This window comes from Panthera pardus, unplaced genomic scaffold (assembly GCF_024362965.1).
Source record: "Panthera pardus isolate Hobbes unplaced genomic scaffold, ASM2436296v1 HiC_scaffold_6, whole genome shotgun sequence".
NCBI lineage: Eukaryota > Metazoa > Chordata > Mammalia > Carnivora > Felidae > Panthera > Panthera pardus.
Window position 1 is genome coordinate 76,767,076 of NW_026526991.1, and position 16,117 is coordinate 76,783,192.

A 16,117-nucleotide genomic window follows, 5' to 3' on the forward strand; every position below is an offset into this window, starting at 1 on the left:
AAAACTTAAGTTTCTATAGTCGGTCCCACCCCTCTCCTATTACCTGCTCCTGTTAATAATTAGATCTGTCCTTTTCCAGAAGGTTGTATAAATGGAATCACACAGTATGTGCCTTTTGTGTCTTGCTTCTTCCACTTCTCAAAATGCATTTGAGATACATCCATGATGTCATTAGTATTAGTGACTTGCTCTTTCCAAGACCTTTGTTTTATTCTAATAGTGGTACTGTATCTTTGTGACTCACTCACTTTCATATGTTCTGATTCTGGTTTTGACAAATACCTTTAAGGAAAACCATCCAGCAAAGTCTATGCCATGATAAAATAATACATCCTTTATGAGTCAGAGAATTCATTAACCAACAAGTCAAACTGTCTATCATTGCCATGCAATGAAGTCACTCCTGAGGTCTTCCACATCCTACAGGATCTTAAATCAGAAGCTTATAATAAATGATCTTTTGCTGACTCTAAATCACACTTTAGCTGAATGTGGCAAATTGTGGGTATCCTGGTCATATTTTGCAAAATCCAAGGGAGAGACCAGCAGTTATTAGCAAAAGTTGTGTCCTTCCACACAGATGGTCTTCTAATGTTAGGTCCCTGACCTTGCCAAAACCAACACAAAGTTAAGCAAAAGTAAACTCGCTGACATTCGGTTTAATCACTTGCACACAGGTTTGTGAAAAGTTACTAAGGATTTTTGTGGTAGAGGTGAGGAAATCATGGACCCAAACAACAATGTTGCCATAAGAACAGCTAATGATTATTCACTGACTGCTTGTTATGCACCAGATGCTGTTACAATTATTTTATATAAATTGACTAATCTTTACAGTAATTCTATAAAATAGGTACATTATTCCTGTTTTATTGGCAGCACACACATACAACAAAATAAAATTTCAAGGCTTGGAAAGGCCAGGTGACTTGCTCCAAGTCACACAGTTGAAAGGTAACTGAATCAGATTCCAATCATCTAAGAGAGCCTGGGCTTTTAAGTCACTGGTCAGTAAACCTTTGGCTCTCGCTCGAACTCTTCTCTGCAACAAGCAACAAGACTATAATAAGTGCCTGCAAGGGTTTTCCCTTCCCAATTTTCTTTTGACTAACAAAATACAAGCTATCCACTTAAAAATGAAATGTGGTATCTACTCTGCATTTTAATGTATATAATCTTTCTCTAATATAAATTCTATTTATGGCAGGCTTTTCAGCATTTTAGTAATAATCATCAGGTAAACGGGGCGCCTGGGTGGCTCAGTTGGTTAAGCGTCCGACTTCAGCTCAGGTCATGAGCTAGCAGTTTGTGAGTTTGAGCCCCGCGTCGGGCTCTATGCTGACAGCTTAGAGCCTGGAGCCTGCTTCAAATTCTATGTCTCCCTCTCTCTCTGCTCCTCCCCTGCTCACGCTCTGTCTCTCCTTCAAAAAATAAATAAAAACATAAAAAAAATAAAAAAAAATAATCATCAGGTATTGAAGATTCAGTCATATTTGATATAACGATATGATGGCTTCTAACTTTAAAAAAATTAGTTACTGAAACTCATCTATGAATTACATTTAAGGAGAAATACAGAATCTATCTGCATGCCAGGGGCTCTATTACTCTAGGAGATAGCTTTTTTTTTTTTAAGGTTTGTTTATTTATTTTTGAGTGGGGGGAGAAGGAGCAGAGAGAGAGGGAGGGAGAGACCGAATCCCAAGCAGGATCTATGCTATCAGCACACAGCCCGATGCAGGGCTCGAGCTCACAAACCGTGAGATCATGACCTGAGCCAAAAAGTTGGATGCTTAACTGGCTGAGCCACCTAGGTGCCCCAAGACTTATGCTTAAATAACAGACAAAGTTGTTTTACAATTGCTGGTACATTAGAGATGTAGGCTGGTATTTTTTTTTTTAAATAAAAAGTTAAATAGGTAAAGTTAATGTTGTTTCTTATTATTTGCCACTTCAAAACTATGTAACTGCTACTTTTGTGCTTAGCACTCCACTAAGTCATATATTCTTGTGATTCTTTGGAAAATAGTAATAGCTACACAATATTGATTTAATAAATAATCCTATTTGCCTCTACTGGAGCCTAATACACAGGCTTGACTCTTTAAAAACAATCATAAATATGCTATTACAAAAGCATCTTACCTTTGATGTTCCTCTATAATATAAAGATTTTTTTCACTTGTAAATGACACTATGTTCCTATGTTGAAAGCTGATTCTCAGAATATTGCCTCAAATAACGATGCAATAGAGTACATCTGAACTATTGAAACTGAAAAGATAAAATACACACTTCTTACAGTAAGAGATTACACAATTTACTTTTCTCTGCTTCTTGCGCTTGCTTAATCCACTTCCTAGGTTAGGACTGTGCACCTTCACACCCCCAGTGACCTTCCAGTAGAGAGCTGCTCCATTCTCACTAGGCTAGATTCAGCCTGGTCATTAGTCAGTGTGCCTGCTGGCTCATGAATGTGCTACACTGTCAGTTCTGCCTCCTCATTTACAGATGTCATCAGCTCCTACGGCTCTTTTCAGACCTTTTGGCACGACTCTTCCATATGGCAGGAGCCCCAGACAAAGAGCCCCCACGGCAGCTCACAGACTTCGTTTATTGGATAGGCAGAAAATGTTCATGTGGAGCCAGAGATTCATTCTTCAAAATCTTAGTACCATACGCACTGCCACATGTCTCAGAACCACCAAGCAGGGGAGCAGACATTTTGGAAAGAACTTCATAAAGGTTAATAAACAATTAGAGTTTCCTACAAGATGCTTTAAGGGCAAAAGCTTCAATTACATAAAAATGAACCAGAGACCGACATCATGCTTTATTACTCTTCAACTATGCTATTTAACTTTTCAGTACATGTTCTCATGATTTCATTTTAATCAGGAAGAATTTTTTTTCTAAAAACATGGAATCAAAACTACTAAAAGTTATTATAGTTTTTTTCATATATTCATTACAGGTTATATTTGAAGTAATATAAGTTATTGGGTTTCTTGGTCCTGGGAGTTTCTACCCATATTTGCTACCAATTAATTAAATTCTACCCTGCAGATGGAAGATATAGCTTTATATGAACACACATGTTTCTGCTTTCCCTGAAGTCCATTCTTTCATAACAAGATGAGTCAACTTAGGAAATTAACACTTGATCCTCTACCACAATTCATGAGCTGTATTAAAATTTTGATATGTCATTTTTAATGTCTTCCATGTGGCTCCAGGTGATAATTTAAAGTTAGATCACAATAATATTTGAATGTTACATAACTGTCCTATCATCTCAAAAAGCATCTTAAAATCTCTAACTTGTGTCAGACACCTTCATTCCAATAATCCATAATTCTATAGAGTTCTATAGATCCTTTCTTATTAATACTAAGGAACAGGGAAATCGAGGGAAGGTATCACAAGTGAGTGATAGTGACAGCCCTATTTATTGAGTACTTACTGTGTGCTAAGCACTAGCATGTGTTTCACATGAATTAGCTAATGGAATCCTCATAATACTCCTGGGAAGCAGGCATCATTATCCTTTCACTTTATAGATGAGGAAGTAGTGTCTTAATGAGGATGGGTAACCTGCCCCAAATCATATAGCTAAGTAAGTGACTCAGCCAGGATTCAAATCTAGGTCTGTGAAAATAAAGTTCTTGCTTTGTCACAGCCTCATAAGGAAGAGAACTCCCTGGGGATTTGCAGGACAAGAAAATGGAAAGGTAAGGGAATAAAACACAGATTTTGTGTTCAATGAAGATCATGTAATAATGCCATAATGAAGGCCATATGTTCTCAGGGAAGATTTGTAATCAGCAAGTAATTTATCACCAGGTTCACATTACAGGAAAAAGAATACCCACTATGACCCATGCACATTATTCCTTTGCCAGGGCTTCATTATAGAGTATCACAAGAATAAATAGTCTATTACCTTAGCATGATCCTTCAGGAAGCTTTGGGAGCAAAGTCCAAGCCTACTTTCTTTCTTTCTTTCTTTTTTTTTTTTTTTTTTAAGATTTTATTTTTAAGTAATCCCTATACCTAATGTGGAGCTGGAACTCACAACCCCAAGATCCAAAGTCACACGCTCTACTGCCTGAGCCAGCCAGGCACCCCCAAACCTACTTTTGACCCAGCGACAATGTTTTTCAATCCGATGTCCTCTATTCTATTTATTCAATTCTAAACAGGAGAACAGGTGACTGAGAGTTTAATCTGTAGGTTTACATTCTATCTTTTTGAGATAGGGTGGGAAAAGGGCAAAATAGAGCTCACACTGAGAAGGACAATTTAGTTACTTGTACAAGATCAGACAGGAAGTAAGTGGTAGCAAAGAGAGAACTCTGTTTTTCTTATATCCAATTCAGTATACATTAAATTGTCTTTTGCCTTTTGCAGAAATTAAAGATCATGCATCAGGAAGAATATATGCTCACAATCAATAACTGAATTAACCTATCTCAAATCTAGGCAGAGCATCAAAGTAATTAGGTCACTTATAAATATTTCTGATGATAATTCCCTGGAGTTAAAACCTTATGCAAATAAATGAGTGCATTATGTGCTAATAACCTATGGGCCTCAGAGGAGAGAAACAAACAAAATATAAGAAACCTGTGTTAAAAAGGAAGAGTCAGCCAAAATGCCCTCTGTGCCTCCCACAAAGGAGCATCTCACTTTAAAACAAACTGGTAGGTGCTGGGACACTCACTTGGCAGGATATACTAAACTCTGGATCTATTAAGGGACATTTCAGGTCATGTGTCTGTTTCCCTTGAATTACAAATGAGGAAACATGATTTTACTTTTATGCTTACTTAACATATATATAGCTCACATTACGTTTTAAGGCACTGTTCTAAATCCTCTACAACGATTTGATGATCTATATGCCTTGTAATAACCTTGTGAGGTAGGTTATTATTTCCATGTTGCAGATGAAGAAAACTAAGCTACAGAGAGCGTTAAGTGACCTGCTCGAGGTCCTACAACTGTAAGTGGCTAACCTGGGATACAAACCTAGAGACTCTGGTCCTTGAGCCTGTCTTCCTGACTGGTTATTGTATATTGCTCTTTTTATTTTATTTTTAAGCCACATATGATGACTGCTGTGTTTTTAAGATCTGACCTTTCCATTTCTCTCACACCCATGCCAAACAGCATCGTTAATATGCATCCTGACCTCCATGCACTTCACTTTCCCAAACCTCCTGGTTCATGTCAACATTCTGTTAAGCCCCACCACTGACTGTTACCTTCTTGTTCTCTTAGCACTGCTGACTCGCAGACCATGGCTCACTCCCACTGTCAGTTCCATCTTCTCTTTGTTGAGTTCCATGTCACTCAGCAACGCTGGGGAGACTGCTGATTGTGCCCACTACCCTTGACCTTGGCCCTCAGAATCTTAGTCACAAGTCACCACAAGAGCTTTCTCCACTGTCCTCAAGCTCCAAGCCCCACCCCTTGAGGCTGTACCTCTCTCACTGAGTTCCAGACTCCCTGACTTCTCAATTTATGCTAACGGGGAATTCATCCTCTTAGCCTTGCTCTGAATATTGATTTAATCTTTGAGTTCCCTTTTTCCCTTACCTCAAGATATCTTATGTAATGATCATTTATCTCAATCCTCTGTTGCAGCTGTTTCCTCTTTTATTTTCTGCAGTGCCTTGCACATAGTGTATGTGCAATATAAACGTAGTCTGTTTAATTTGATTACCCAGGTTCTCTGAGCTAGTTAGCTATGATGTCCAATCCTCATAAGCTCACCAATAATCCTATGTCCCCCTCCCCCAAACCCTGTGATTCTCATAACATTGCTCTCTTTTCTTTTTCCTCTCACACAGCTATGTTCCCCTTTTGATTCTGTTTGTGCTCTCCAGGGCTCAGTCTTTGCCCTTCTTCCTGTTCCTGCACATTCTATTTTGGCAGTATTAATCACACCCTTATGTACATCCTCTTACATTCTTACCCTCTTTCCTGAGCTCCAGACCCACATTTCTACTTGCTAATTAATAGCTGCAAATGGATGTCCTGCAGGTGTCATAAACTCAGTAGTACAAAACTAACCTAATTAGCAAGTCTACTCCTTCCCATCATTCCAAACACAATTGCTTTCCTTCCTGTCTTCCACCTCAATTATTAACATGTTAGGAAACCAAGGCCTAGCAAATTATGTTAAAATACCATGTCCGAGGTCACCTAGCTGGTATGTGATGAAGATTGGGTTTGAAGTCATCTCTTTTAATTCTAATGTCTTTATCCTTAATCAATACACCATAAAACTTCCAGAGTATTCGTTTTTTTGAGTTTTATTTGACTGGGGGAGGAGCAGAGAGAGAGAGGGAGAGAGAGCGCAAATTCCAAACAAGGGGGGCTCAAACTTATGAACCATGAGATCACGACCTGAGCCAAAGTCAGACTCTTAACCAGCTGAGCCACCCAGGCGCCTCCAGAGTATTCCATTTTTGTCTTAGACATCTTCATGAGGACAATCCACACATCTTTCAACTTCCGTATGTCTAAACCTATTTTTTTTTCCTCCAAATATGCCACTCCTTCTATTCTCTTGTAGTTCAGTAGGTGATACACCAACGGCCACTTCACCCAAGCTAGGAGTTGAACATGACTCATTCCCTACCTCCATCAGAAGGTCCTTAGAAACCTCTCTTCCTTGTCCTAACCTTCTGCTGCATCTGTCCAGGACCTCATCCTCTCACACCTGGATTATTGTAGTTGCTTGCAAACTCTGCTCCATCTGTTTTCCTTTTATCTGACTCATTTTTTCTAAAACCCACAGATGTATAATCATGTCACTTCCATGCTTTAATTAAATGCCTCTGAGGCCACACAGTATTTGGCTTATGGAAAATTTGAAATAACACAGGAAAGCACCTATGTTTAATCCTACAAAACAGGATGCAGAATGACCATACATTAGGCTACTGAAATTGTTTTCTCCCAAAAATGAGCTCAGAAAAAAATAAGTTGGAATGTTAAATATCAAAGCAGCTCTCTCTGGGTAGTAGAACTATGAGTGATTTGTATTCTGTATGCTTTGCTGCATTTTCTTTATTATCTATGGATTGTTCATTGTTTTCAGGGGAGAAAAGATACAGGTTAGGCATACAAACCGCCTGCAATTTGTCCCTAGCTTACGTTTTCTTTTTAAGCCTATCCTATTCTCACACTCAATTCTTTGGCCCTCTGGCCTCGTATTATGAGGCCAGGAGTACCCACAAATATGACATCTATCCACTTGCCACTGCTTGTTTCCTATACTCTGCCTCTGCCTAGATAGAGCCACTCCTCCCTGCCTAACCCCATTCCCATCTATTCTGAACCAACCAGCAACCTCTCCTACTTTTCTTCAAGCTAAATTCAACTGCTTCTCAGGAGCCTGCCCCTCAATCAGCCCTTCCCCAGGCTCAGGTCATTCCTCGTCTGTGTTTTTGAAGTATGTGTTTATTGCACCATATCATGGTGATTTTTCTCTTATCTCTCTCCCCTGGGTAGACCAAGGCTTTGAAGGCAGGACGTGTACTCTTCACATCCTAGGTGTTTCTGGCACTTAGGACAGTAAGCCTGGCACAATGAGTTTGCAAATGGAACAGGTGTTTTTTTCAGATACAGGCTCTCTGAGGTTCATTTTTTCTCACCTCGCTTTCTTATACCTTTCCAATAGACTAAATGGAGTCGCCACAAAATAAAGAACTTTCCAAATTCACCATTCAGTTCTAAGTGAATAAGAAAAGCGATCCTCATATGGACTATCCATATGGTTAGTGGGACACCTTTTCTGTTATTCTACACATTGTTTTAAAACTCCAACAACTTCAGTGAGAACTTTCACTGTAATACTAGCAACAACAAAGACTGATTAGTGAAGCTGGATAATTCCTTTGCTTCTGCTGTCTTTCATATTCTTGGAATGAAAGCTGAGCTGGCAAGGGAAGAAATAGCTAAGAGTAACTTACTATTTGTCTTCAGGTCTAAGATGATCTCAACAGTTGTCGCCCCCAACCTTTACTTTTTTAAAAAGTGAAAAAAAAAAAAAAAGAAATTCAAAGCCTTACAGAAAAAGGACTTATAGCCCACCACAAGAAAGTGACAGCCAAGGTAAACATTATGTTTTAACTGCCAGAAAACTGATACCTCACATTACATCCTGCAAAATCAACAGTGTTAAGAGTTACAATTAAGTGAAATTAAAGGAGAAAAAGGAAAAGTGACTTAACTTGGATTACAGCATTGACATTCTACTTGCAATACTTCTGAATTTGATTCTCTGTCATTCTTTTCCTTAAGAGATGATTATCTTAATTTCTTGTGTGAGGGGCAGATGGAGAAAGGGAGAAACAGAGAGAGAGAGACAGAGACAGGGGGAGAGAGAGAGAATCTTAAGCAGGCTCCACGCTCAGCATGGAGTTCAACTTGGGGCTCAATCCCACAACCTTGGGATCATGACCTGAGCAGAAATCAAGAGTTGGGTTGGACGCTCAACCAACTAAGCCACCCAAGTGCCCCTGTCTTCTTAATTTTTATTTGAGTATGTTCAAAGGTTATAAACTCTCAAAGATTATGTTAAAATATAAGTAAAATAGTAATTAAAAAAAAACTAGAAAGAAAATTTAAGTTTTTAAACAAAAATGTTTCTATAAATCTCTATCAATTCTCCATCAGTTCTACCAAATCTCTATCTTCATTAATTCCTCACTTTTTATACAATTTCTTTCATTTTTCATGAAATGAATGATTAACTTAAAATGTTTCTGTAATATTCTTGATAAAGCTATTACTAAATTTAAATACATTGCTTCTTTGAGTTTATGCTGCCAACAGGTATGTAATTTCTATCAACTTTAGTCTTTAAAAGGTCACATCTATGTGTTTATATTTGGTCTACAATATGAAATATAGAGGAAGGAAACACTGAATAAATCTCAGAAAGATCTATGAATACAACCTGTTAAAGTACATCTTGGATACTAACAGGCTCATGAAAACTATAAAGAGAGGTGTTTATTATGTGGCATAATCAATGACTGCATTCCACATTAGTGCATTTCAAATGAAGCTTACCCACCGAAGCACACAGATCTGAGGGAAAAAAAAATAACCATTTTCAAACGAAATTCATTCTAAAATGTACTGATTGACCCATTTACCTGAGCCTCTTAATATAGTTCAAGCTATTTTTGATAACCCAAATTCATCATGCCAAATACTATTATAATACTGTCCACACCCTGCCCACTGTGCCCTCAGGTAGGCATGCCTGCACAGGCACACATGATATTCTTCTGCCCCTACCTTCCCTGTCATGTACAGATTTTAAGGTTTCCTTATAACATATCCCCTTTAGTAGATTTCAGTTTTTTAATCTCATGTTATACATATCTAACTTTAATTTAAAGACACTGATAACACCTTGTGGGTAAGAGCTAAAGGTGTCACAAAGTACTCACAATTTTCCTTTAGTTCAGAGGTTTAAAAAAAACAACAATTTGCCTACTTTGAGGTGTCTGGCTATATTTTAGATCACTGATGCTGCAAAAGTTTAAATATTGGAAAAGTGTAGCTTTGCTCAAATATGGTAGGGACAAGAGTTTCAATGAGGTAGGTATTATCTTTTATATGGTAAATGTAACAGTATTCTATATTCACCACTGAAGTGATTCTTGATCACAATATATTAGATATCAGTGAAAGTTACACAAGCTGAGACAATTTTCAAATCAGTTTTTACTATTAATAATGCCTGTTCAAGAACTAATTTAATGTGGGGACACCTGGGTGGCTCAGTCGGTTAAGTGTCCAACTTCGGCTCATGTCATTATCTCACAGTTCGTGAGTTCAAGCCCCATGTTGGGCTCTGTGCTGACAGCTCAGAGCCTGGAGCCTCCTTCAGACTCTGTGTCTCCCTCTCTCTCTCCGCCCTTCCCCCACTCATTCATTCGTTCTCACTGTGTCTCAAAAATAAACATTAAAAAATTAAAAAAAGAGATCTAGTTTAATGTGTATCTACTTTCCTGAACTATCTTTGTGATTCTATTCTGCTCCTACCCCTCCATCCCCCAATCCCTCCTGCTCTCATTCTTGGTGGGCATTTAAGAAATACTCATTAAATTTAATACTGGTTATGGGCGCCTAGGTGGCTCTGTGGGTTAGGTGACCGACTTCAGCTCAGGTCATGATCTCACAGTTTGTGGGTTCAAGACCCACTTCGGGCTCTGTGCTGACAGCTCAGAGCCTGGATCCTGCTTCAGATTCTGGGTCTCCCCCTCACTCCGCCCCTCCCCGGCTCGCACTCTGCCTCTCTCTCTCTCTCCTTCAAAAGTAAATAATAAACATTAAAAATAATTAATACTGGCTCTAACGAAACTTATTTAAGACTTCTGATTTAAGTCTCTAGATCGAATTATATAGAGACTGAAGTAGTTTTTTTCAGTTGTCTGCAGAGTGAAATTCAAAGTATTCCATAGTATCTTAGACGTTCAAAACACCAGACAGTTCAAGAAGCAGCTGACAATATGGGGGGGATGGCTATACTAACAAAGAAATATACCTATTAAAAACAGCATAGAATTATTATTACATTATCACTGAAAAGGGCCTTAAGATCACATCCAGTTTATATCCTTTAACTAAAGGCACAAATAATTTAATTGATTTGTTTGAGGTCGTATCACTAGTTAGTGGACAAGTCAGAAGAAGCATCAAGATTTCCTGGTTCCAATGGTTCCACTATATACTATTTTTTTTTAACATTTGTTTGTTTTTAACTGTGGCAAAATATATATAACATAAAATTTACCACCTTAACATTACTAATATTTATGTTTGCATATTTGAACCAATGCAATATAACAGACACCAGAGCAGCAAAGGAGAACATATTATCACCACATATATATTAAATCTTAATGCTCCCCTTTAGATGAGAGACACATGTAGTGTTTGTAGCAATAGCTCTGCAGAGAAGATGTCATTTTTCTTCCCACACATAGCATGTGCCATCTACTATTTACATTCCCACTTAGGAGAAAGGCCAGCTGTACTATTGCGTTCTGCTAGTTTAATAAGAAAGCCCTATTAATTCTTTCCCAAACCAAATAAGACTCATCAATGAGAACGTACAGATAATAATATAGAACAGGAAAAAAAAAAGTAGTACCCAGCAACCACAGGCATTACCAATCAAAATATTAATAAGAATAGTTCTTACTGTTTTATAAATGCTTGCTGGTGGCATCATTCCAACTATAAAAGGACAAATGAGGAGTCTTGAGTTCTCGATTCTACCCTTCTCTTCTGTTCACCATGGTTCAAGCACAGAGACACTAAAATCTATGACCACATCAAGATGTAGTGAAGAGATTCATTTTGCAATGTCCTGTTTCTTTATTGTTTCAGATAATGTTACCAAGTATGACTCACTTTTCTCCCACCCACTTCCTTATTTAAACTTTCCCTGCTTGAGAGTCAGCATTTAAAATTAATTCACTAACTGGAAGAAAATAAGCCACTGGCTTTTTGTCTATTTGGGATCTTTTTCAGGGTTGGTGAAAACTATACCATACTGTGGATTTCATTTTAGTTAAAGTTCTAAAAACATCAATCAATCACTTTTTACTCTGATATTTTACTATCGGTCAGTCCTTTTGAATTTCTGCCTAATGTTAATGCCACTTAAGGCACAGCACCATAAACAATGCTAAACAGAGGGGCACCTGGGTGGCTCAGTCAGGTGAGTGTCCAGCTCTGGATTTCAGCTCGGGTCATGATCTCGCATTTCATGGGTTCAAGTCCCATGTCGGGCTCTGTGCTGACAGTGTGGAATCTGCTTGGGATTCTCTCTCCCTCTCTCTACCTCTTTCCCTGCTTGCGCATGCACTCTCTCTCTCTCTCTCAAAAATAAATAAATATTAAAAAAAAAAAAAATTTTTTTTTAATGTTTATTTTTGAGAGAGAGCACACAAGAGCACATGCGGGCAGAGGTGGGGCAGAGAGAGGGAGATACAGAATCTGAAACAGGTTCCAGGCTCCGAGCTGTCAGCAGAGAGCTGGATGCAGGGCCTGAACCCATGGACCGTGAGATCATGACCTGAGCTCAAGTTGGACACTTAACCTGAGACACCCAGGTGTCCTAAAATTAATAAACTTTAAAAAATCCTAAATATTAGATTTAGGACTTGGATTTGTCATTTACAGATTTTCCTATAATTGTCAAATTTTCAATTCTCAACTCTCCCACACAGATTGTTATTTATAATCAAAAAGAGACTGAGCAATGGGAACTTTTTTTGTCCTTGGAGACAAAACCAAACTTTCTATTCTAGGGAACTGTATTATGATGCTTATAGTGCACCTTTGACCCAAGAAATTCCAAGTACTGTGTAAAGGCCATATTTATTAATCTCTTCAAAGCACTATATTGACATGAATAAAGAATACAAATGCAATGGTCTTGTTATAAGAATTGTATCAAAGCTTCTGCTATAGCACAAGTAAATTATGAACGTATCTCACCAGCAAATCAGCTCCTTGTGAGCTTTGATTTTGCACACAGGCAGAAATGCTATTCAAGCAGTTCAATGAACTGCAGCCCTCTTTAGAAAGGATGTGAACTTCCATTTTGCCACAGCCTCACCTCTCTCTAGTACATTACTCATGGATGCCGTATTCATTGACATTTCCTGCATTCAGGCACTTAAGTTTGTGATTTCTTGCATCAGGGACACAGTACTGGCCTGTGAGTCAGAACACCAAGAGGTCCAGGCTATTGTTGTGACCCCAGAGAATCACATGAACTTTCTGGAAGTGATTTCTAGAACTGTTTCTACTTCTATAAATGAATTGCTGAACTAAGATGATCTTTAAAGAGATCATCTTTAAATCCAAGATTAAGTCAATTGTTTTAAAACCATACTAGTTAGAAAAAATTTTTAAATTAGAAGCCTGGAAAGAGTTATGGTTATAATCTGCGGAATAATTTGTGAATAATTCCATATTTGCATCCTTTTTAAAAATTTTTGTTTTTTTTTATTATTTGAGAGACGCAGAGAGAGCATGTGTGCATGCTTGGGTGGGGGAGGGGCAGAGAAAGAGTCCCAAGCAGGCTCCACACTGTCAGCACAGGGCCTGATGTTGGGCTTGAACTCTCCAACTGTGAGATCATGACCCAAGCCAAAATCAAGAATTGGATGCTTAACTGCCTGAGCCACCCGGGTACCCCGCCCCCTCCATATTTCTGTCCTTACTTGAAACATTTGCTGGTTCAAGTTACTCTTCCAGGTCTAGATTAGAAATGTCTGAAAAGCAAAGAGTATACAATTTCTTCTTGCTTATCCCGTAAATATACTAGGGATGTGTCCCTAACATCTAGAGCAACAAAGAACATTTTCTTCCTATGCAAGTAAAAACAATAAGCTTGTGGTTTTCCTACATTGAAGTCTTCAGAACGTTCTGACTCTTGAAATCACAAGAGAAAGATCAACAGAAACTACACAAGAAAAAGTGAAGTATTTTCTCATAGAGTAGAGGAAACATCCATTAGCAGCTAGAGCTTAAAACTTTTAACTGGTAGTGTGGGTGACTCATTGCTTTCACGAGTGCTATTAAGTAGAGTTTTAAGACAGTAGTGGAACAGGTGGTGCTTCCTCCTACTTCTGAGCCAGTCTCCTGCTTTACCTTCATCTCCTGGTGCTGGTCCAGCTGTTCCTGTTCCAGAGGGCTTTCTCCATCTTCCCGCTCTTGCACGTTTGCTTCCGCATCTGCCCTTCCTTCTTCTAGGGGGAGCACTTGGCTGACAGTGGAGGTCCTGCAGCTACTATCAGACGCGTTTCCATCATAGTCATTTGCCGTGGGTGATGCGGGTTCTGTGGTAGTTTTCTCCTTTCCTTCTCCATTCACTAAGTTCATAGCAAGCAAGGGTTCTGAAGTTTGAATAGGAGTATCTGGGCTAAGAGTGGCCGCTTTATCCTCCTCACACTCCATCTGGTTTTGTGCTGCCATCACACCATTAGCCACACCAGTCTGTACACCCTGAGTTGGATCTGTGTCATTTCCCTGCTTCTGTGGTGGATGCTGGGAGAGGAGCTTTTGCTGAGGGGTGGTTGTCAATTTATGCCTTCCTGGTGTCCTAGGAGCATTCAGGTGCACAGCAGAATCTTTCTTCAAATCACTGTAATTTGATAATGTGCTAGAAGATAAAATACAAAAGAAGGGTGAAAACACTGGCATGGGAAAGTTCTATAAGACAGACCAGCTTATTCCAGCTGAAAGGAGGTATTTAGTGAAGACTTTCCTCTGACGGTTTTAGAAATGTGGATTAGAATAGGCGGGTATAGTTCTCAGTCTCTTGGGATACTATACACCCTTAAATAAACATTTCAATAAAGATGATAAGACTGAGCATTAGCTACGGGGTCTGGAACATTTCCTTAGGCTGTTTATCAGTATGGCTCATTTGTAAGGACAGAGATGTGAGAAACATTTATAGTTAATAAAGCCATCTTTTTCCAAGATTTTACTTTCATAACATTTTAAAAACAAGTATAGTCAGCCCCTCAGTTTATCAACAGGTTGGAAACCAAAGGTTACTTTTGTTTGGAAAGCGGAACACATATTCTCAGAAACTTTGTCACCTGCTCTGCCATAACCTAACTTATCTCTCTGCTTCCACTCTCCACCCCTTGGAATCCATCTCTCTAGGTCAACCACGGAGGTCGAACTCTCTGAGGGCACCCTGTACACTTACAGGTAGCCTAGCATTCTGACAATGGCTCAGGATTGTGTACACACAAGCCCCGGCTAGCCCCAGCCTCGTTCATTTCCATTCTTTTCCCTTGCCATGCTCCTGCCCCTCCTGCCTCCTTGCTACTCCCACATTCCCAACAAGCCAATGTGTGCATCTAAGGATCTCTGCAGCTGTTGTTCTCTTTGCCCAGACAACTTCCCTAAGACATTGGTATGTCTTAGGTATGGGAAGGCTGACTCCTTCCCCTCATTCAGGATTCTGCTCAGACATCACCTCCTGGATTATTCTATTATAGCACACTCTACCACCAACTACACATCTCATTTTAGTCTTCCTTAAAGCCCTTGTTATTACTTGATATTATATATAACTCTTAATAGTATACAATGGAACCTAACCACCAATATATTACAATGTCCCCATAGAAATATTTGCATAACATTTTAATCTAGGATTCCAGGAAGGAAAAACATAAATCTCTGGGCTGCAGTCTTGGAGAGATTCCTATGACCTAATAAGGAGACAAAAATGAGTACAGACTAGTAGTCTGTGAGGGTGCGGAACATGCCTATCATGTTCTCTCTGTTTTACCCCCACCGTTTAGCACAGTGCTGGAAATAGGAAAGTGCTCAGTAATCAGCAATGAGTAACTGTGATTGTGATGGTGATCATGGCAGTAATTCATAACAGCAGCTAACATTTATTTTAAAGTTTTTTTTAATGTTTATTTATTTTTGAGAGAGAGAGAGAGAGAGAGACAGAGACAGAGAGACAGAGACAGAGACAGGGCATGAGAGGGGGAAGGGCAGACAGATAGAGGGAGACACAGAATCTGAAGCAGGCTCCAGGCTCTCGGCTCCAAGCTGTCAGCACAGAGCTTGATGTGGGGCTAGAACTCTGGACAGCGAGACCATGACCTGAGCCAAAGTCGGACGCCCAACTAACTGAGCCACCCAGGCACGCCCAGTGGCTAACATTTATTAAGTGCTGGAAAGTACACGGTATTCTTTACATTATTTGTTTCTACTCATAATAATTGAAAACAGGACCCCAAAATAGGGAAATTGAAGCTTGGACACTTACATAACGTGGTGGCATCACATGGCTAAGAAATGATAAAGCTAGAGTCCAAACCGTAAAGACTGACTCTAAATTCCATGGTCTTAACCCCACATTGTAACACACTAGAACATGAAAGATGGAGTGAGAAGCAAGGGATCAGGCTGCATATAAAATGTGGGAATAAAGTCCAGAGGTGGCCTCTTCCCCAGAGCAGACTGATGTTACAGGGTAGAGGACACAGCAACACGGTTCACGGACAGTGCTGAGATGTGCATTTCCTTCTCC

The 16,117-nt window shown here is 39.2% G+C and overlaps 1 protein-coding gene across 12 annotated transcripts in view; it reads right to left on the minus strand.

The window, feature by feature from the left end:
- The window catches only part of FGD4 (FYVE, RhoGEF and PH domain containing 4), a 245,328-nt gene that overhangs the window by 71,680 nt on the left and 157,531 nt on the right, over positions 1-16,117 (minus strand). For 11 of the 12 annotated variants that reach the window (XM_019452406.2, XM_019452407.2, XM_019452414.2 and 8 more), the window contains one exon: positions 13,702-14,212. In XM_019452406.2, the coding sequence (XP_019307951.2) occupies positions 13,702-14,212 (511 nt within the window). Of the gene's footprint in view, positions 1-11,236; positions 11,434-13,701; positions 14,213-16,117 lie in introns of those variants that run through there. The other variant, XM_019452416.2, reaches the window with a different exon arrangement.